The sequence below is a fragment of the Manis javanica genome, chromosome 2 (genome assembly GCF_040802235.1).
Source record: "Manis javanica isolate MJ-LG chromosome 2, MJ_LKY, whole genome shotgun sequence".
In the NCBI taxonomy this organism is placed as follows: Eukaryota; Metazoa; Chordata; class Mammalia; order Pholidota; family Manidae; genus Manis; species Manis javanica.
Genome location: NC_133157.1, coordinates 127,716,960 through 127,740,756, shown reverse-complemented (window position 1 = coordinate 127,740,756; position 23,797 = coordinate 127,716,960). Strand labels below are relative to the sequence as shown.

The following is a 23,797-nucleotide window of genomic DNA, read 5'->3' as shown; positions in this document are numbered from 1 at the left end:
AAGTTCGAGACTGGTCACTTCATTTGTCCATTCTTCATTCAATTCTAGTCTAGGCTACCAGAATTTTACCAAAATTTGTTTCCAAACAACTTTAATTCATTATAAATCACATATCCAGTCTCTTCTCCCCATATAACAGGCTGTAGATGGTTCATGCTCACTCAGATAAAGCTCACCAAGTTAAGCAGGGGGTGAAAAGATACCACTATAACTCCCAAGTGAGTCAGGAAAGACAGTGCTCAGAAAGCTGTTACTCCCTGCAGTCCAAAGAGGATACTTTAAAAGTCACTCCACACATCAGACGTGGTTGGGATTTTAAAAACTAAAACCTTCAGTGCCCGCACTAGTAACCATACATGTGCTATTTAGGGATTCTCATAGTAAGGCTTCTCCACATCTGTAACTAAACATTTTTCCCAGGCTTATGTGCCCAAAGCAGCTGATTCTCTGAAGACATGTCAAAAAGCAATACATACCCACACACAATGTTTGGCAGTGGTGGTCTCACAAACCCAGAGCAAGTATTTACAGCTGATTCACAAACCTCTTAAACCCATAAACATCTTATCAAGGAAACTCACAATCTCCCTCCTCTTCAAATAAAGCCATCAGAGGCATTTCCCCAAGTTGTAAAAACAGACTATGGGTAGCTACCAAGAAAATACCACAGTTTAAAAGAGAACAAGCATGTTCATCAGTGGCGATCCAGTCTGGGAAAACAGAAAGCTGTTTATATGATGAGGGCATTTCATAATAGAATATCTTTGGAGTACAAGCAACCTGACAGTGAAAAACGGAAAAAACAGAAGGTTTATATGTCTTTTTCAAGTAATCAAATCCTGGGTTTTACAATTCTACAGTCCGGAATAAAGCAATCTCTGAAGGCTAAATATTAAAGTCCAAAACCACTGTCCAATAAAGGAATGAGAATTGGCAGATTCAGAACAAATGAAATCTCCCAAGCACCTTCTTCTGTGTTGCATATTTTTTCTTAATGTCGAAAGAGAAGGAAGAAGTCATTAAACCATTGTATTTTAAGTGCTGATCGTTCATACTATCAAGGTTTACAGAATAGTTCCAGTGAGTATATTAGACAGACAACATGGTACCAATGACACTCAGAAAAGAACTGGCCAACGGCAATCCTAGCCCTGAGCTCTCAGCTACAGGGCGACACCGAGGAATAAGGAGACAGTCACTTGGACACAAAAGTCCTTGTGGCTCCCAACTACCAAGATGGCCCAAGAGATTTTCCAATAAAAATAAAACATATAAAAATCACTCAATCCCCTAACTAGGGGAGGCAGCAACTATCTGAAATAGAGGACTTTTTTCTTAAATGGGAATACTAAGGAATCACACGGGACTAGTTCCCGACATGAAAATTCAGAGATCTGATTTTAGTAGAATGTTGACTCCTTCCCTTCCAGAACAGAAGAGTGCTGGAATTCCACTTTTCCTAACACCAAAAAAAACAAAAACAAAAAACCATTAAGCCCATTCCAGCATAATTCTTTTTACTCGGAGGCTTGCCCAGTCTAAATGTGTAATGCCATTTTATCTACAGACTTCATCAGGAAATTACATTTAGCTGGCCTGGAAAAATAATGTCAAGTAATCTATTTATCACTATGTCAGCATACTGTTTTGCTTGCTTTTATCTCAGCAATTGGAAAAGCCTGGAGTTCCAGAAATCCAGTGTTGGTCCCCTTCCTTCTCTGTGTGCGTGGTGCCAGGGCCGGCCATCCTGTTCGGCTCGTCCACAGGTGCATCCCTGAGGCCTCCTCAGGGCCTGGGAGAAGGACTCACTGCAGGTCGTGCCAAGTTCATTTACTGAATCAGGTGTTGGTCACTGACCCCAACTATTATCTGAGCTTCCCTTTGGAAAAAAGGCAAAAATGAAAGATTAAAAGGCTGTTAATGAGACCCAGAGTCCATTGTTTTAAGCTGTTTCTCCTGTCAGAGGGATGGGTCCTCGGGGCAATGCATCAAAGCAGCAGGGAGCGGGGGAACAGGGAGCACAGTACCCCCTGGGCAACCCGGTCAGAAGTGCATTCTGCAGCCCCAGTCTGGCAGAGAACAGCTGCAGCACTCCCATGCAGTCACTTGCTATGAGATGTGTTCACGTGTCATAGGACACACTGGGAGAGGGGACAGACACAGTGGGAGAAAGGACAAGAGAAACCCAGTTATGCCCACATCCCATGGTAAGTGTGAGTGTGGGTGTGTGGGTGGGGGCAGGGGGCATGTGCTCCTGCACATGTTTATGCATCAAGGGTGACTTCTCCCTGCACTGAGGGGCAGGTACAGCCAGAGTGTAAGAACACCAGCCTCTGGGCCTCAGATGCATTAAGATGAAATCTCAGCTCCAACACAAGAGCCTCATAGCTTCATTTTGTCCTCCAAAGAGATTCCTCATCTAGAAAACCTAGAAAATCAAACCAACTATTTCACAGGGCCATGGAAGGATTAAACGAGTCAACACATGTAAAGTTGTTAAGAGAGTGCTGGCCATGTAGTCTGCTCTCAGGAGCACGTATCTAAGCATCCTACATCAACTCAGAGTGAGCGGAGGAACAACGAATCTGCCTTCTCTTGCTCTTCGATACATAAATCTCTCGGATGCACTTCCTGGGAAAAGACCCTCAGCACCAAGACATCTCGTAGCCTTGAGCATGTCACAGTGGGTCCCAGAACCAAATATCCCCACAACTGACACCAGAACGGGGAACATTTTATGTATTAACAGTTTAAAAGGGAACTTGGGAAAATAAATCAGCTACTTGAAGACTCATCCTTGAGGATGTTATTAACAGTCTAAATATTCAAAACCAGATCTGAATGTCTACACGTCAGCCCCAGCTCCGTAACGGTTTTGGCTGCTTCTGTAGGAATCCATTTTTCTGGCGCCATCTATAAGTGTACACTCAGAAATTCCAAGGAGAAAGGACAGATCACTCACATAGGAGGGGAAAAAATGTCAGAGCCAATATTTAAAGATGGTCAGATAATTTAGAGCTGTTTAGCACTACTATTTCTATTAAAGATCTTAACATGTTATATGATTCAGGCCACCCTCCTGCACAAGAGCAAGAAAGTAGCCATGAAGTGAGTATACGATATGCTCTGGGCACAGCAGGCCACCCGATGATATAATATATCTGATACTCATGCCTCCCCATTCACAGAATCGCCTGCAAGAAAATTCAGGACAGACAATCTTCCTGAGATCACATCATTACTACAGAGTTTTAGAATCTACTTAAGCTGGAGAGATATACTGCAGCTCCATGAAAATGAAAAGTCAACACACAGTTGGCTTTTAAACAGTTTTGAAACCATCCTATTGAAAATGATGCAGGAATAGACATCAGAAATGTGTGCAATAACAACACCAGGGCCCCATAAAAATGTGGGAAAAGAACCACATTCAGCAAACCTAAGAAAGACTATTTTAAAAAAGGCATGTTTATACTTGAGCACAAATAGGAAAGAAAGGGTGAGCCATCGGCCTCTGGGACTATGTTCCCCCAGAAAAGAATCTCCTCATTTCCACTGGGGGAATGATAACTCAGTACTGCTTCTAAAAGGAGTGTTCTAGCTCCTGCTTCACATACAGAAAAACTGAAAGGGAGAGAATGCTGCTAATTTTGAAGCAGACACTAAGATCTTTCAACATATTTAAGGCAATAATTTCAGGATTTTCCCAATAAAGATATAGTTTGAGAAACTAAATTTAAGAAGTTAAATGATATGAAGCAATCTGTAATTCTGTCACTGCTCTCATCAAAACGTGAAGGCAAATTTTACACCTTCTTTGGACAGTGGACAAATCTCCTACTGAGTTAAATTACCAGCATTTTTTCTACATGACCACCAGAGTAAATGTTCTTAACTCAGAGAGTTAAGGTGTCCTTATTTAATTTGCTGTGATGTTAACAGTGCAATCTTTTTTTTTAATGGGGCTTTTAAAAATAAACTCTTTCTTGTGTATGTATTTAGAAATAGAGGCATTTATAAACTTATTTGTTAAATATTAAAATTCAATTAAAGACCAGTTTGGTTTTGTTTTAGATGTCTTAAAAGGAGAAATACTTCACCACAGATTCACATGACCTAAGTTTCTCTCACATTATGCACTTTTCTAAAAGATGGGCTCAAGGTTTTGCAGAGGGGAGAGGGTCTCGGGTGTAGCATCTAATGCTTGGGCCGATCCTGTTCACCTAGTTCCCTGGGTACATGGGAGAGAATCTTAGTTCCCCCACCTGGTTACAGTGGCAGAAACATAGAACTGGTTGTGATCAAACAGTTCTCAGCCACAGCAAGTCCCGTCTCTTCTGAGCTAGAGCATCCGACTGCTGGTTCAAGCCGCTCCAGCTCTGCCCGCCCTCTAACAAACAACCCAGGAGGACCACGTCCAGCTGGTGGCACTATGAGATGATGATGTGGCGTGACTCGGCACATCAGGGCGCCCACTGGCTGTCTGGGAGTGCGTGGATGGTTCAAAAACATTTATTGGCTATGCCACTGAGATCCTGAAGTAATGTGTCACCTCACTATGGCCTACCCCAATCTGTCTAGCATAGGTAATATCCATTTTGAGCCAAACTTTGCATAACTTTTGAGCTGCTATATGCTTGTAACTATGACAGAAAATCCTAGGAACAGGCTGTATGAGAGACCTAGAGATATTGCCCTACGGTTTCTTGAACACTTTCAGTTAAATACCGGTCAATAAATCAGAGTCAGATGGATTTACAAAACAAAATCCTACCTGAATCAAGATCTCCATTACCATTAGCTTTTTGTTGTTTTTCCAAGAGGGAAGAGGAAGGGTCTTGCATGTTGGAAATTGACAAACTGCTCTCCATTCCTAACAAGGAAGGATCCTCTTCTCTTAATGCATCCCACAGGAAGAATTACCTAAGGACAGCCAACAGGAGAAGACAAATCAGAGCACTGTAATTATACTCGCTTGTTTTTAAACCCTCCAAAAACAAAAGTATCCATCAGAGCTGCTACCAGGCAGTACACAATGTAACGTTGACAACAGAAAATACCAGGAATAAAGACTAAAGAGTATATGTCTATGCAGGGTCAGCAACCACGGTCACAGCATCACAAAACCATCAGTTTTCTATAGGTCATTATTACCATGAAGATGGACACATTTTTCACCAACCAACAGAATCTACATTTCAACACCCAACCCACCTTGGCAGTGTCGACAAGACACCACACCACCCACCTATTCCTTCTCTCTCACTCCATGCTGTGAGACAGCAAGCCACTTCAGCCTCGGCATACCCACCACACAGGCAGGACACAAGGTGTGTCCCAAGCCATTCATCCCCAAATGCAGTTAAAGTCTCAACATATGCAAATAATGTGCTTTTTGACCAATTAGACATTTCCTATGATAGCATGGCTATTCCTCACTTGGCATGACAGATAGAAGAACAGGTAAAATTACAACCACTTCTCCCAGAACCCTACAATCTAATTTGTTTATGTCATAGTCCATGAAACACCCAGGCACATCATAACTAAAGATCAGCTACTCATGGCTCCAGTGGTTAGATACAGGCATGTGGGGTTTGTAACTCTCATTCATATTTTCACATGTAGACTAAAAGTTTAAATCAGCCAAAGGGAAGGGCAGATGACAAGAAAGAACCGTGTGTCTATACCCACAGATGGAATAGTTTGACACTCCCATAACAGTGAAGTACCTTTTAAGAAAACCATGCCCTTCTAAGACACACACACACACACACATGCACACTCCACCCTTCTAGAGCTGTTCAGTTTACTTTTTTGGAAAATATTTTAAGACTTTGTCAAAATTAAAGTGCGTTAATCACATGTGTGATGGCAGGAAAAAGGCTGAACTAATGGTATAATAAGTAACAGGAAGGAACTGGAAGCCTATCAGGCACCCAGCACTGGAATTTAATTCAGCACCTATTTATTATCCACCTGGTTACATAAAATTCTATACCAGACACTGCAAGGTAGATACAAAGCCATTTCCCAATCAAAATGCAAAGAAAGAAAACACCTGCCTTAGAATAGGAACCATAAAAATGTCTATAGCCTGGTTCATTAAGAAGCAATCTGTGCATCTTGCAACTAGAAAGGTAAGTACAGGAATAAGCAAACGGAATGACAAATATATAAGGCAAAGGTCAGCAACTAGGAGATTATCTTTTATTCATTCAGCAATCTCTGAGCATAGGGGCCTGCCTTACTCTGTTTTCTGAGGCAAAAATGAGGAGTAGAAGGTCTGAGGAAAGGAAGTCAAGATCCAAATAATTTAAATCGGGACTGTCCCGGAAATTGTGAGTGCCATGGCTTAAAGGCAGCGTATTGGGTACACAATGGTTTCTTTGGTTCACTTAAAAATCACAGAAAGGCCAGGAAAATGCAAGGACTATGGACCCGCTTACATGTGCTCACAGTAGCACTGGGGAATTGGGGGAGAAGGGATGGGGAACAGTAGAGAAAGCAAGGAAAACAGCCTTAATCTCAGCCCCTCTGTGGATTCTAGACAGAAGGGGTAGGAAAATAGAATGTATGTATACAGGAATAACTTAAACCTAAATAGAAACTGTGGAGTTTTTTAAATCTTTTTTAAATGAAGTTATCTCATATCACTACTGAATCATTTGACAAGTTAGTTTCTGAAAGCTTTGTTGGGAACAATACCAAATAAAGGAACCCATTTATCAGGCAGATGAGTTCCTAGATTGGTTACACACTGGCAAACCCACTTTTAATATTGAGGCTGGCTAATCTTGCCCCGTGGGCATCAGTTTGCTACAATCATCCATAGGACAAGGGGAGGAACGGTACTCTCCTCAGATCACCCCATTATGATTCCTGTTACAGCATGCACACATTAATTTTTGGGTAGTCATGCTTCTGGAGACTTCCTCCCACAGGGCTGCACACAGCAGATGAAACAATGGAGAAAGGCTGCCAGGTGACTCGCAAGCTCTCGTGTCCCATGCCTGGATTCTACAGTGGGCAGCAGGACTCATCATTTTCTCTCTATAACCACTTGGACCAAAGGAGTAAGTGTCCATGCCATCTGCATAATCACTGGTTGACAAGGAAGTGCAGCCATCCCACCAAACACCAACAACTGACATGCGTCCTCTGCAAACGGAACACCCGTGGGGCTCACTGGACAATCACATCCCACCACGACAGCAAGGGTGACTGAGTTAACAATCCCCCATCACACAGAGACACAGCACCACCACCACCAGGGACAATGAGATGGAATGCGCGAAGACACAGAAGACAGCAGCAAGCTCTGGAAAACGACCTTCCGTGTGTTCCCCCTGAGCAACCCTCCAGCCCTCAATGCACAGCAGACATGCAGGATTTCACTCCAGGTATCCTGGGGACTGTATGCTGGACAGACGGGCAAACAGGGATAAGACTGGATGGAACTAGAGGCTACAAACAGGAACACTCAGAGGAATGTCTGAACCTGGACAGCAGAGGAGAAAAGAAGGTAGCTGTAAGGCTCAACCCACAGAACATGGTGGAAGGACCCAGGAATCTCCCAGGTCAATGACATGCAATCTTTTTACAGCATGTAGTCAGGTCTCTAAAATAAAGGGCTGCACTTTCCACAGCTGGCTCTCAGCAACTAACGGACCCTATGCAGTGCCTTTGGAAATAAATAACTCCAAGAGAAAATATATGAAAGATGAGATTACAAACCATTTCACAGAAATTGACTTTCAATGGAATTTTGGGGAGAATGCATAAAAACCTTACAGGCAATTGATTCATAAGCTTTGCAAAATAAAAACAGGATTTTAAAAGGCAAATCTTTTTCCTAACTACCACATCCTAATACCGAAAAGGGCTATTTTTAAAAGGAAGCACATTTCCTTTCGATTCTTAAAATAAATGTAATTTCAAGACGAAAGGTAAAAATGTCTGTTTATGAAAGCAGAATTTTTCCAAAGACATGAAAAGAAGGCCCAGAAATGGATTTTTAAAGAGTAACTTCCTATTTTTTACAATACACTTTGTGATATTATATAAAGGTAATTCTACTCTAATTGGCTCCTCTTGTCTCTAAAGTTGTTGAATAGAATTATAGTACTAAAACTTTTACAAAACTTGCCTTGGCCCAGTGACAAGAACAGTGAACTTCAAAAATAAGGTTTAACAAGGCCACTGCCTTGATATGTGACTTAAGCAAATTACTTAACCTCTCTGTTCCTCAAACTTGTCATCAGCTAAGTAAGAAGGCTTGATTAATAAAATCAATGGCCCTTATGAAATCTAAAATCCTATGAGTCTACCAAGGGCATTTTTTAGTATTAATTGCATATTTTCTGAATTCAGATTACCCATTATCTAAACCAAATTTAATGCAATAAGCATCCTCTCCTATTAATTCTCTCCTGACTCTATCATTTGAGGATTATTCAAAGATGATAAGCAATTTTAGCATAGGCTTATAAGCAAAGCCATGTTAAGAAGAAAATGGATGGGGAAGACACTCATTAGATATTATATGAAAACTAATCAAGAATTGGCAGCCTATTATTTATTTTGAATTATCTCTACAGCAAGAACTTTCTATACCAGCACGGTCCAATAGGGTAACCACTAGCCACACATTCTTATTGGGCTCCTGAAATGTAGCTAGTGCGAATAGGGATCTCAATTAAAGTTTTACTTTAGTTTAAAAGCCGTATGTGGCTAGCGGCTGCTATACTGGATAGCATGGCCAGACCACTACAGAGGGAAGCCAAGAGCTTGCTATATTTGAATTTGGAGCATGTCCTAAATAACCACCAATTCTTGGCTCTGCTACATATTTTAATTTAGTAATAGCAAGCCAGTTAAAAGAGAACACAGGAATTTTAAAACCTAAGAAACTCCAAAAACAGACTTAACAGATTCCCCCATAATATTCAATAAATATTTCAGAGTAATTAAGTTTCCCCACAATATTCCTCAAATATTTCAAAGCAAGTTTCCTACCGTAGATTTTCAGTGAATGTGTTGCATTTGTATCAGTCCAGTTTCAAAGGAGAAGCAACCTTAGCAGCTAAGTTACATGCACCATACTCAAATTATTTCCTTTTTTCATTCATCATTTCATTCACTCATCATAAAATTTAAAAAAAAATCATTCCACCTCAAAAATGTAATCAAGCAGAAAGTTTATCTGTTGAGGAAAAAAAAGTCCCTGAATGTAACTGTTAATAAATTAATCAAGTGTCAACGGTTTATATGAGACTTATTAAAGGGAAAAAAGTTTGCTCAAGTTTTAATGGCCCCTCAGTGATTCCACACTGTCCATTTGCCTCTGAATAGACACTTTGGTCACCAGGACTATAAAATAAGACATCAATTAAATGCATCAAATCACACATTTTAAGTGAAAAAAGGGATACAATATAAACACCTAAAAGAAAGCCACCTAAATGAATGGCAGAGTTAAACCTCAGATCATTCCCTAAAGACGAGAGACAAGTCTTTGTTTACCCAGGAGGCTATAAAATTTACTTATTTTGGCAAGTGATGCATCACACTGGGGATGATGCATCATGGGACAATGCAGATGACACTTTTCCAACAATGTTTACTTTTTCCTTCCCATAAAAGGCATACACACTCCTTGTTTGTAGAAAACCAAGAAAATAAAATTATAAAGTAACAAATTAAAAGCCCCTGTAATTCTAACACCCAAGGGTAATCACTTTTATATTTACAGCATCTTCTCCTGAGAGCTCCTCTGTGGGGTTTCTGGGTATTTTTTTTGAGGGGGCGTTATATATAATTTAAATTTTTAATTCATTTTTCACTTGGCATCACTTAGAAACATTTCCCTAAGTCATTAAAATTATTTGAAAACATGACTTGAGATGGTTGTATAATTTTTATTGTAATATGAAAAAGACAATTTATACTATTCCCCTACTGCTGACCAACCTAGTCATGTTTTTATTTTGCACCATCATAAACAGTACTTTGGTGATCACCCTCAGTCAGGAATCCTATTTTACCTCTGATGCCTCCTTCATGTAGGATCCCGGAAGTTAGATGATTGGGGCCAAATGTAGGAACATGTTTTAGCATCAGGAAATATACTGCTGAAATGCTAGCCAGCTTGCTGTCCTCACACTGGGGCTGGCAATGGACGACAATTGTCTACAGGTGATTTCCTCCTTGACCGTGGAGTTTCCTTTCACCCCTTTCAATTTGACATTGAAATAACTGTATCCTGCCATTGTCATATGCAATATTCACGTGATCCCTCTGTTTACATCTGTCCCACATTTTAACTCTGCCAGTATTTTGTGTAATTTTGAAGAACTCTACAAGTTTTATCTCACAAACGATTGCAAATGTTTTCCCCAATGTACCCTTTATTGGTTCCTTTTGATACAATAATGTTCACTGTTTGTTTTTATTCAGTCATATCTATCAATTCACTTCATTTCTTCTGAAAATTGCATACTAAAAAAAAAGAAGTCCTCTCCCACCCTAAGATACCAGAAGTCTAACTTCTCTGGGACTTCAAGGTTTTTTTAACACATGGGGAATTTATGCTCAAATATTCTGTGAGGTGTGGCTCTGAGCCAACCCCCACCCACAACTGATAATCCATTCATATCCCAGTGGGTTTCTATATCCTGTCTTTATTATACATTAATTTCTTACACACACACAGCTATGTTTCAGTATACCAACTTTCCTTTAATTATCAGGAAAATAGGAACTATGGCATCCCTCTCAGTTCAGCATTCGTTAAACGTGGGGATATCTATGGTGGGCTGATAAGGGATGACAGTGATTCTGTGTGCCTTGGGAGCCCAATGTCTTAGGATGTTATCATCATAAGGTGTCCGCCATGAAGTGAATATACCTGAAAGATGCTTAAGCAGAAACTACTGTGTATCCAAGACTGTTTAATGCCTCCATTTCAATCCCAGAACCCATTTTCTCCTCTGTCTATAGCAAGGAATAAATGTCTAACTAAAGTAAACACTGCTCAGCTTTCCTTGTATGTGGTGGTATGCAGCTGGGCCACTATGTTCTGGCCTGTGGGAAGGTTGCAGAGAGTGTGTTCACTCACAAGGAAGGGGCGTGCCTTTGCCATTCACCTCCAGAGCCTGCAGAGCCTCCTGAGACCATGCAGACGACAGCCCATGAGACATGCAGCAAAACAGAAGGGGAGCCTGGGTCTGCGACCCCCTCCAGACTACCACTGCAGAAGTAAGTTTCTGTCTTATTCACACTACTCGTACTTAGGGTCCCCGACAGCCAATCCCAAACCTCAACAAACACACCCCAGGACTATGCTAATAATAAGCTTGTAATTATGATGCTAAGATCATTACTGCTGAACATAGGATGAGCTCTAAGTTTTCATCCATAAGACTATCAATAATGCAAAACGCTCTTTGGTTTGTTTCAAGAAAAAAAAAAACCACAGTTCACATTAATGCTGACCAAGGAGGTTAAACCTGGAGGAGAAGCGAGGGGTCGGCATGGTGGTTCTCAATATCGAAGGTGCAGCAGAATCATCTGGAGGGCTGTCAAAATTCAGCCTGCTGGACCCCACCCCAGAGCTTTTGGTTCAGCAGGCTGGGTACTGATTCCCAGTGGTGCTGGAAATCAGCACCCCAGAGCTTTTGGTTCAGCTTCCCAGGGGTGCTGATGCAGCTAGTCCAGGACTGCACCCTGAGAACTGCATTAGGAAAACATTTTCTTCTGGGTTGTTTATAAAGATAAAAGGAAGTCTTCACCAGAAGATGCCTATCACAGGTGTACTAGGAAACATAGCATTTCTGCAAAGTCACTTAAATACGGGGAGAAGGTGGCTGGTTTTTCTAGAAATAGTTTTGCATTAAATAGCTTTGCATCGCTAAGTAGTTTCCCTTATAGAATGCCAGCTTTCTCAATTCCATTGCTTTACAAAGTCAGGCTTTGCTATACCATCTGCCTGAAGTCAGGCCAGCTTGTTCTCCATAAAAGTTCAATAAGAGCTACAGTATCAAGAATTTATCATGTTGATTATTCATGGGGGAGCCATTCTCTTAATGGATCTAAGTATATGGACAAATTATTTTCTCCAAGTCTCAGTTTTCTCAAATATCAAGAGGAGAACAAATCGTATAATCTCTAGGAACTCCTCTCATTATGCTCCTGATTCCTACCAGACTTTTTCCCAGCCTCATTGATATGTAACAGACTGGCAGATGCTTGCTTTTATCAGTTATGTCTGTAAATAATTTTAAAAACCAAATATCCTATAAGGTTTGTACATGCCTCCCCACCTCCCCCCAAAAAACCAATCTCCTGGCCAACTTCCTCCGCTAGGCCCTGTTCCCTGAAGCAATCACTTTCAACTCTTTCAGCTGATTGTTTTTGCTTATTCGTCTCTATGTCTCTGAATAACACTTAACTAATTTTTCAGTTTTCATCATTATGAGGTAATGCCTTACCAGTCACATCATCCTCATCTCTCTCCCCTTCATACCCTCATTCTCCAAACATGTATCATCCCATCTGTGGGGCTCTGTGAAGACGTAGCAGGTGAACCATGGAGTGTGCTAGGACTTTTTCCCTCTCTTACATAACTTTTTCCTGGAGTTAATGCTTATTAATTTCATCCTGAAGTAATTTCTTCCAGGCCTTCTGTTCTGCCCTAATCTAGTCTGCCCTCCATGCCTGGCATGCAGAGAGTATTCTGAGATTTCATTTCTCCCTTTAAGATCTCTTTTCCGTGTTCTGGGTCTTCCTGACTCTTGGGTTTCTCCCTCCCTTTGACGGAGAACATTCTCCAATACATTCCTAAGAAAGGATGTGGGTGGAAAACATAAGTTCATACATAATTGAAAATGTCTTTAACCTACTCTCACAGTTTAGCCAATAGTTTAGGTGGGCAAAACAATGGTAAGCTGGAAAACATCCTCTCTCAGGCTGTTGAGGGTTTTGCTCCATTGTCTGTCTTGTCCCTCCATTATTGAGAAGTCTGGCACCATCCCAGTTACCAGGCCCTCTGATGCTCTGGGATTTCACAGCAGTCTACTTGTGGCTTTCAAGATTGAAATTCATGTCCTTGAGTTCTTGAATTACTGCTCATCACCTCATCTCTTCTTCCTCTGTTCTAATACTCATTCAAGTTGTTGGATTTTCTTAATTTTCCCTTTCATGTCCTATTGCTTCATTTTTTTAACCAACCATCTAGGATATTTCCTCAACCTCCTCTTCTAGCTCTTTTATGGAGCTCTACAATTTAGTTTCAAAAAGCTCTTATTAAATTTTCATAGTATCCTCTTTTTCCATCCCATTCTGTTCTTGTTACATAGATGCACACTCTTCTATTTTATCCCTAAGGTTATTAATGTTTTTTTAAAGATGTTTCCTCTCTCCTTCATAGGAGAAATCATTTTTTTCTGTTAGCTTTGATCTCTACTTTTTATATTATCTGCCTTCTTCAGAAGTCCGTTAGTATTTTCTGGGCTATCACATTTACTCATAGGGAGTGAAGAGGCCGGCTGGTGTCTCTGAGTGCAGGAGTGGAGGATGTCGATCATAGGAATCACTTTATGGGGACTTGCTGGGTCATTTGGAGAGGAAATCCCAGTGTGAGTGTCTTCAAGCCTTTGCCAAGTCAGGCCAAGGCTTCTCCCAAATTCCCATATATACAGGCTGGGAGACTCTGCCCACCGTCACCTGTTTAGAATGGAACATCTCCCTGAGATCAGGCAAATATAGACTCTAAGAAAGAAGTCTTTAATCCAATGCAGTAAAGATGTGTCCACTCCAACTTCAGAAGTCCAGTTTTGAGAGTCAATAAATCTGCCTCTTTCTTAAGCCGGTACTGACTAAGGTACTACCCTTCTGGCACCCTGATTTTGTTTTATTAGACATGATAGATGTTAAACTCTCATGGTGCGATCAGAGTTTGAAACTGAAATTATCCAAACTTAGGTGAAAAACTGAAACGTTAAATTATAATAATGAAGCTACCTCAGCATTAGAAGTCATTAACTCCATTCACTGAAAGGCAGACTCCAAAAGCTTATTACATAGACAGGCTCACTCTAGTGAACCTTATTACAATAGTATTAAAAGAAGTGATGCATTCCTTTTAACGTTACCCAGTTATCCAGGCCTTTCAAACTGATCTGCCTTAAAGTAGTTCAAGGAACTCACAAATCTACTAATAAATAACATACTCATCATTTCAAGCTTGCTACTCTGAAACAGGAAAAGATTTGCAGTTTTCTTTTTTTAACATAACTCAGAAAAGAGAATATTCTCCAGATGGAAAATAAAACGTGAAGGTCTAAACTAAATGCTTAAGATTTCCAGAGATGCTCTAGCTGCCTTGGAAATCTAGCATGTCTAAATCACAGAGAAAACTGCCTCATTTGACACTCCAGGATTTTTAAAATGAGCACAGGACACCTAATCTAAGCTAAAACCTTCCGAAATATTTCAATTAAAATGGAAAAATCTCAGAGGATTCCAAAGGATGCACAACCAAATTTTTTACCAAAATCTGGCCTCTGAAAATCACTGCTTTCATCTTCTTAAGAAGTACCATGCAACTAAAGGCCCCAAGTCATAAGAGTATCTGCAAGAACCATATTTGAAAATGGTTTTGAAGATGAAAATTAGTGTCAAATACCAAGCACTACTACCAAGGAGGGCTTCCTTGTATTTATATTCACCATTGCCCAGATCACTTTGCTAATGAAGCCTGACTCAGCCCATCTCATTCCTTCTTACCAAACAACTCTCAGCCTTTCTAAGAAGAGAGAGACCCTGTCTGATTCCATCAAGTGAGATGAACTAATTCTTGGGGACAGAGGGTTCATGGAATGGAATTTTGCCATCCACCATATGCTCAGAGCTTGATTTACCTTGATGAGGACAGCTATTTACTGGCCATTTTTCAACCAGGCATCTAAACAGACTGAAATCTGACACAAATTGCTGCCCCAGCATAAGAAATGCTGATTTTTTTACAATCAGATTCATACCTCAATACTGGGAAATAAGGTGTGTTGGGGACAGTCAAGGAGTAAATATGTAGTTTAGCAGCAGCCTTCTGTTCCCACCACAAGGTGTCATGTCCTATAGTTCATGGTTTTAACTGTCACTTCTGACCCTCCCAATCAAACAGCATGTATTACTCAGGACTAGAAGGTGAACTAAAAACGGGCATGTGCAAAATGAATAAAAATAACAGCCTTCCATGTTACTTGCTCAAGAGAAGAGAAAGCCCAAAGGACAGGCAGCTATGCACCAACTTGGAAGTTCATTTATTTATTGACTCTTCACCTACCAATTGCTTATGTACAATTGATTACTTATTTACTATTAAGAAGAATGAGGCCTGAAAACACCAACCTAAATCTTCCATACAGAGTTTCTTGTTCCAGAAATTTACTTCCAAGCCACAAAGGCAAACCCCGTCCTTAGGCTAGAACCACTGCCGTGAAACACTTGACACGGCAGAGCTCGGTCATGGGGCCTTATAAAAGCGGCATGACTTTCAGGATTAGCAGTCATCAGCTTTCTGGGTCCTGACATCTTGGGCAAACACAAACATGGGATTTCTCTGTAACCCACAAATATTTAGAGGAATGAATTAGAGCATCAATCCAAGTTTCTAACAAGCTAAGTAACCTCCTGGTCTACAGAGTTGTGTCTCATGTTATACACCTGTGCATTTAAGTCATTTTAGGTAAATGATACAACTATGTGTTGTACATACAATCATGAGAACTCAAAAAGTAAAGACATCTTACAGAGGGTCCTTCTGTAAGCTAGACATGCATAGATAATGTCTAAGAAGTTTCAGAGGGATCTCTGAATTGATTGTTTCAAGCCCAACAGATACAGAGCAATGATGTGTTAAGAGATGCCACCCAGTTCAACATGGCTTAAGAAGCACCTCCTCACGCACTCAACAAAGACCCACTGCTACAAAGTGCACACTTGGTGGGCCACCTCTGAAAAATGCAGGAACCCCAGCCAGTGTGCTTTTCCACCTCACTGGGCATTCATAAACATGAGACAAGCACTGCAGGTGTTCACACTAAGCCACAGATGCACCCATAAACCTGGACATAAATCAAATTCTATAAATTATATCACTTAAATGAAGGAAGCTCACTCTAGTAGAGCCCAACTGCAGATCATCATGCAAAGTCCATAAAAACACCCTAATTTACTTTGGTTAGTAAAGAACATGGAAAAATGTACCCAGCCCTGCAGGAGGGAGCAGAGGAGGGACTGTGCTAGTGCTACAAAGTAGCGACCCCGCCCCAGAATGCACTCTGGGCCTTTAGCCAGACAAGCACCACTGTTCTCATCAGCAAAACACAGGGCTTCGACCCTAGAAGCCTCCTACCATCTCACCTCCTTGCTAAACAAAGTGTAAACAGTAGGAGAGATGAACATGGCATCCACTATAATGGAACAGACTTGAAAAAGGAACAAGTCGACATGGTCTGAGCTGGATCCCAAAAGTTTTCATAAAAGAGGGAGGTCAGGCCCTAAATGCCCATCTGGGTACTCAAAGATCCCATCGGGGAAACTGCACAAGGCCACTAGAGTTCCCAGCAGCAGAGGGGCGAAAGAGGAAAGGGTGTCCTGCATTTGGCAGCTAACTGGGAAGAATAAAGCATAGCTGAGTTCAAGTTTTAAAGACAATAAATGACAAGTTTTAGGGCCAAAACTCAAGGCTCTAAATACTGTTATTCTCCTTAGAGCCACTGTCCTGCCTCCACACAGAACATCAGCAAGACTGGCGTGTGAAGCAGAGTTGGCCACCTTTCAGCGACAGTGCTACAGGGAATAGAGCAGGGGAGAAGTGAGCAGAGAAAACCAAAGCTGCTCCATACCATCAGCTTTTATGGAGATGATGGCATCCACTGGGTCACATCTCCATTACCTGACAACAGGGAATCCCGCTTGGCAGGGGACACATGCCCCCAGGGCAAGAGGCCTTGCAGGATCCCAGGAACTGTCAGCTTCAGTATGAACCACCACCAGCTGCACTGTGCCCAACTCTTTTCTCTGTTTCATCAGCATACTAATGTTAATGCTTCTCTAATATTCTGGGCCTGGCTTATGGCCTCCTCCCAGGCCTCTGCTCAGCTAGGAGAGCCTTGGACAGGCCTGAATAAAACACTGACTCCTGAAGAATCTCACCAAATTATATCTGAACAATCAAGCACAGAAAACCTGGGGAGTAAGTTCCTCAAACACTTATCTTTTGGCACACTCTGGACTTAAAAGCCTCTTCTTAACTGGGCCATGTGGAAAACCGAGGCTGAGAACAGCAAGAAAAGACAAAACGCATAGGCCAAGGATGAGGTTCAAGCACCAAGATCAGGCTGGCGAGTCAGCATGAATCCCAGCAAACCAATCGAGGCAAAATGAGCACACGAGCAGGACAGGGCCCAACCTATAGCCTTCAACATACAGCTAGAGTTGGGGAGTGCTTCCGCGTCTGGTGTTGGCTTGTTTACAAATAGGAGACCATGTATTACAAAAGGATAACTAGGATTAAAAGCAGATGAAGCTAGTGAGTTAATATCAACAATGATATTAATAAAGCAAGTAGGCTGCCTGGGAAAGTCAACATTTGCCATCTGGATTTCTTACCAGAATATCCATGACCTCTGTCCTTATGTTTACATGTGAGGAGAGAGAGTAGGTCTCTTCAGGTAAAGCCCCATCTTGCTCCCAGGCTATGCTCCACTCCAAGGCCCCACTTTCCCATTTCTCTGCTCTAGGAAGGCAAGTCCAATTTCTAGCCTGCAAAAATGAATGCAAGCACCACCATACCCAACTGACATGTTGACAGAGTGCTTTTCCCTCCATTCTCCTGGACTTTTCTGGTGCTATCTGCATTAGTTCAATGGAACATTTCTCCAAGCTCTCCACCATCCTTGAGAAGCAATGCAGCTCCTTCAGACTGAGCAACAAGAAGGCTGCTCAGAACAGTCTCTCACGAACCTCTGTCTTTTTTAATTGAAGAACCCTCACCTACGTCATGCACCAATTGGCATCACTTATATCAAATGACAGAGCCCCTCTGCTGTTGCCTGCCCAGTGAGTGTTTTTGTTTAGTACATACACAAGATGATGGGTATTGAGTTCAAATGTTTTTTTTAACCACCTGGAAGGAAACACCTTTTCGAAAGTGGAGATGGGAAAAAAGGAAAATGACCACAGACAAATCCTTCCTCTGTGGTTGTGAAGTGTGTACCTTACAGAAGAGACAGAGGGATTTTCTTCTCTAGCAAAAAGATAGTGTATTTGTCACAAGGCTGTAAAAGTAAACATTTCTTTTACCTCTTCAAGCAGGTAGCAAGATTTCTATCCTGCCATTTATCACAGGAAAACTCAAAAACAGGTCAAAGATTAAAAGAAACTGATTTAGCCAAGCTCTCACATAATCTTTCTGAACCAGAACCAGAGTTTCTGAACCCCACGAGCAGTTCACTCTATCAGACTTCAGTTTATCTATACCATATTTAATGCACGTTCTAAAGTGATTTCTATAAAAATTCAGCTACTCTGACAAAATCTGACTTTTTATCCTGTGCAAAAGGGAAATTAAATTAATTTCTGCTCATCTAGAGTGAAGAAGCTTTGATTTGCCAGCTTCAGGTCTGAGGTCAACCTCACCCTGGAGGCATCTACAACCAGCTGAAGGGACAGAGTGGTCAGGAGACTCTACTGCTCTAGGCTTCATCAAAAAAGCAGCCTTGGGGTTTTGTCTTCAATTTTCTGCAGGAGAAGAAAATAATCTAATAAAAAACCAGAATCTTAAGTTGAATCTACAAGACTCAGCTCATCAGTGGCCAGGTCTATTTAAAGGGAAAATTCTAGCTCTCCTCCCCACCTTTCAATAGTGTCTTTTTGATTTCTACTTGACTCCCACTCATTTCTTTCAGAGGGGAAAAAAGGAAACAGATTTACATGAAAACCAATTACTTTTTAATCAAGATGAAATTTCATAAAGTCAACACTTTCCAAATCCTTAATGGTCACTTCACATGACCGTAAGCAACTTTTTATCCCAATCCAGGAACACTGAATATTTTCACACTTACACTTAAAAACAGTGATTTAAGCTTTGTTTAAAAGCTGTGCTCTCCCATGACCATCTGAACTAAGTGCAAAAAGAAAAATGTTCTCATCTTACTGCATTTCAAATCAAGTGTGAAAAAAAACCCTATTTGTATGAGCTTGTACAGCCTCTCCAAAGACTCACTTTCCTTATCAAGAAAATAAGGGTAACAACACTCATCTATAAAGATTAAATAAGTGAATGCACTTAAAAGTGCCAGGCACAACATCTCACACACAGTAAATAATGAATATGTGATAGTCACAGTTTCAAGACAATATAAGGTTAGGATTCAAATACTCACTCTTCCTTGCACTAACTTGATAGCTCTCTAAAAGCCTGTCCCCTCAGCTGTAAAGCAGGGGTAGTAACATTCTCATGAAGTAAATGAACTACAGATACAAAGCAATAAGAAGGGTGGATGGCAAACAGCAGATAAATAAATAATTATTTTCATTGTTAACATTTTCAGAGTGTACAGGTTAAGTCCAAATCAGATTAATTAAATCCTCAACGTTAATCCCTAGACCTACAGACGCAAATGTTCAGCTTTCAAATGAGCACCTACTTAAATGATATTTAAAATGAGGCTTTGTAGGAACTTCCACTTGGAATTTCAGACTCTTATACCTCAAAGTACTGATTTTGATTTCAGTTTTGACTAAGATGGAAAAAAAAACAATTTGCCAAATTTAGGAGAAAGTAGAGAAAGTACAGCTTAGTAACTTTTTGTAAGATACCTTTTTCTTGACCAATAAAACTTTAGGGAAAAAAAAGTATGGGATAAAAATCTGTCCCATCTTCCCTGATTCACAAGTTCCAAGTCCCTATTCTGTAATCAGAACTGCTGACATTTTTGCCTTCCTTTGCAGAACTCACCAAATGCTTTTAACAAACATTGTTATCTACCAAAATGTGTCATTTTTTGGTTTTAGGAAAACCAAAAAGAATGAAACAGAAAAGCAAAATAGATTACTTGTTTAATCAGTGTCAAAGACATCTACCTTATCAGAAAATTGAAAACCTAAGTGACAAGAAAGTAAATTTTTTTGACTAGTGACATCTCATTAATAACACAAGGGACCCAAAAAAGGATTAAAGATGGCGGCATGAGAGGTGAGACAGAGGCTTCCTCCTAAAACTGCATATAATACGAAAATATAATTAATACAACTAATCCTGAAAAGAGCAACAGGAAAGAGGACTGTGCCAAACTACATACACCTGGAGAAAAGAATAAACCTCATGGAACAGGTAATGTACCAAAGCCATGGCCCAGCAGGACCCTGGCCCTTCCCCCACCCCAGCTCACCAGTGGGAGAAAAAGAAACAGAGCGGGGAGGGATTGGAGGCCTGGGACTGCTGAATACCTACTTTCGGAGATATGCTCTGGGAGAACAAACCTACAGTTCATGGTGCTTTCATGGTACTCTCATGATTAGGGGGTTGGAAAGCTAAGACACAGAATACCTGGAGAGACTGAGATTCCAGCCACTTGTGGAAAGCAGGGATCCATATCCGGCTGCTCCGGGACAAAAGAAAGCAGGCAGTCTGAGAGAGTTCCTAATAGCAAGAGGGCTACTAAAGGGGCAAGGATTGCACAGAGCTTACTGCTCAGGACAAATGACAGGTAGACAAAATTGCCCAGGTGCACTCTGCCCAAAGCTCCAGCTCCCTGGCTGGCTACACAGCTCCAAGGACCCCCCTCCATGATACACAGCCTACTGCACCTTTCTCCCAGCCAGCCCCACCTGGCTCATGAATGGGTAAATCCTACCCTGGCATTAGGACAGCCAGAGGGAAGCCCCATCTACAGCAACTACAAACGCAAAGCATAGAGGCTTATACCTGTGTGCTTGGCCCACTAGTTCTGGCAGTGGAGACAGGGCTAGGAGCGGGGAAGCAGGAAACAGCTCTTTCTTCCACCCAGGCACCAATACCGCTCCCCTATGACCCTGGACATTGATTCAGGGGCTGAGCAGCTCCAGAGAATAGAGCTTCTGGACATTAGAGGGTGCCACATGCAAATATGAAACGCCAAAGGAACCTGGTTCAAAGTAACATTATGAACACAACACCTGAGAAAGATTCAAATGAAATCGACCTCACAAATCTTCCTGAAAGGGATTTCAAAATAAAAATGATTAACATGCTCATGGGAGTACAGAAAAATATTCAAGAACTCAGGAATGAATTCCGGTCAGAGAACCAATCATAACAGAACACAGTATCAGAAATGAAACATACAATGGAAAGTTTTAAAAGCAGATTAGACACAGTGGAGGAGACAATAAATGAAATAGAAATTAGAGAAGAGGAATAGAAAGAAGCTGAGCACAGAGAGAAAAAAAGACCTCTAAGAATGAAAGAATATTGAGAGAAACATGTGACCAATCCAAACGGAACAATATTCACATTATATGGGGTACCAGAAGAAGAACAGAGAGAAAAAGGGATAGAAAGTATCTTTGAGGAGGTAATTGCTGAAAACTTCCCCAATCTGGGGAAGGAGATAGTCTCTCAGACCATGGAGGTGCACAGATCTCCCAATGCAAGGGACCCAAGAAAGACAACACCAAGACATATAGTAATTAAAATGGCAAAGATCAAGGATAAGGACAGACTATTAAAAGCAGACAGAGAGAGAAATAAGATAACATAAAAAGGAAAACCCACTGGGCTATTATCAGACTTCTCAGCAGAAATCTTACACATCAGAAGGGAGTGGCATGATGTATTTAATGCAATGGAGCACAAGGGCCTCAAACCAAGAATACTTTATCTGGCAAGATTATCACTTAAATTTGAAGGAGGGATTAAACAATTTCCAGATAAGCAAAAGCTGAGAGAATTTACCTCCCACAAACCGTCTCTACAGTCTATTTTGGAGGGACTGCTATAGATGGAAGTGTTCCTAAGGTTTAATAGCTGTCACCAGTGGTAATAAAATCACAGTAGAGAAAGTAGAATAGATAATTACTAAGTAAATGCAAAATTAAATTAATGATCCCCAAAGTCAATCGAGATAGACAAAGAGTACAGAATATGATACCTAATATATAAAGAATGGAGGAGGAAGAAAAAGGAGGAGAAAAAAAGAATCTTTAGATTGTGTTTGTAATAGCATATTAGTGAGTTAAGTTAGACTCTTAGATTGGAAGGAAGTTAACCTTGAACCTTTGGTAACCACAAATCTAAAGCCTGCAATGTCAATAAGTACATACCTATGGATAATCACCCTAAATTTAATGGTCTGAATACACCAATCAAAAGACATAAAGTCACTGAATGGATAAAAAAACAAGACCCATCTACATGCTGCCTACAAGAGACTCACTTTAAACTGAAAGACATACACAGACTAAAAGTGAAGGAATAGAAAAAGATATTTCATGCAACTAATAGGGAAAAAAATCAGGAGCTGCGGTACTTGTATCAGACAAAATAAACTTCAAAACAAAGAAAGTCACAAGAGACAAAGAAGGACATTACATAATGATAAAGGGGTCAATCCAAGAAGAAGATATAACCATTATAAATATCTATGCACCCAACATAGGAGCACCTACATATGTGAAACAAATAATAATGCAATTAAAAGTGGAAATAGAATGCAATGCATTCAATCTAGGAGACTTCAACACTCCACTCACTCCAAAGGACAGATCATCCAGACAGAAAATAAGTAAGAGACAGAGGCATTGAACAATGCATTAGAACAGTTGGACCTAACAGACATCTACAGAACTCTACACCCAAAAGCAGCAGAATACACAGTCTTCTCAAGTGCACATGGGACAATTTCAAGAATAGATCATATACTAAGCCACAAAAAGAGCCTCGGTAAATTCAAAAAGACTGAAATTGTACCAACCAGTTTCTCAGACCACAAAGGTATGAAACTAGAAATAAATTACACAAAGAAAATGAAAAAACCCACAAACACATGGAGGCTTAACAACATGCTCCTAAATAACCAATGGACCAATGACCAAATAAAAACAGAGATCAAGCAATATATGGAGACAAATGACAACAGCAATTAAACACCACAAAACCTATGGGATGCAGTGAAGGCCGTCCTAAGAGGAAAGTATATTGCAATACAGGCCTACTTCAGGAAAGAAGAACAATCCCACATGAACACTCTAAACTCACAATTAATGAAACTAGAAAAAGAAGAAATGAGACCCCAAGTCAGTAGATGGAGGGACATAATAAAGATTAGAGTAGAAATAGATAAAATCAAGATGAATAAAACAATAGAAAGAATCAATGAAAGCAAGAGCTGGTTCTTCAAGAAAACAAACAAAATAGATAAACCCCTAGCCAGACTTATCAAGAAGAAAAGAGTATGCACACATAAACAGCATCAGAAATGAGAAAGGAAAAATCACTATGGACACCACAGAAATACAAAGAATTATGAGAGAATACTATGAAAAACTATACGCTAACAAACTGGATAAGCTAGAAGAAATCAACAGCTTTCTAGAAAAATACAATCTTCCAAGGCTGACCCAGGAAGAAACAGAAAATCTGAACAGACCAATTACCAGCAATGAAATTGAACTGGTAATCAAAAACTACCTAAGAACAAAACTCGTGCATCAGATGGTTTCACTGCTGAATTTTATCAAACATTTA

The 23,797-nt window shown here is 40.6% G+C and overlaps 1 protein-coding gene across 7 annotated transcripts in view; it reads right to left on the bottom strand.

Moving 5' to 3' along the window:
- Positions 1-23,797, bottom strand: part of SFMBT2 (Scm like with four mbt domains 2) — a 214,821-nt gene that overhangs the window by 175,959 nt on the left and 15,065 nt on the right. For all 7 annotated transcript variants that reach the window (XM_073229358.1, XM_073229355.1, XM_073229360.1 and 4 more), the window contains exon 2: positions 4,775-4,923. In XM_073229358.1, coding sequence (XP_073085459.1) covers positions 4,775-4,871 — 97 coding nt within the window. In that variant the 5' untranslated portion in view covers positions 4,872-4,923. The remainder of the gene's footprint in view (positions 1-4,774; positions 4,924-23,797) is intronic.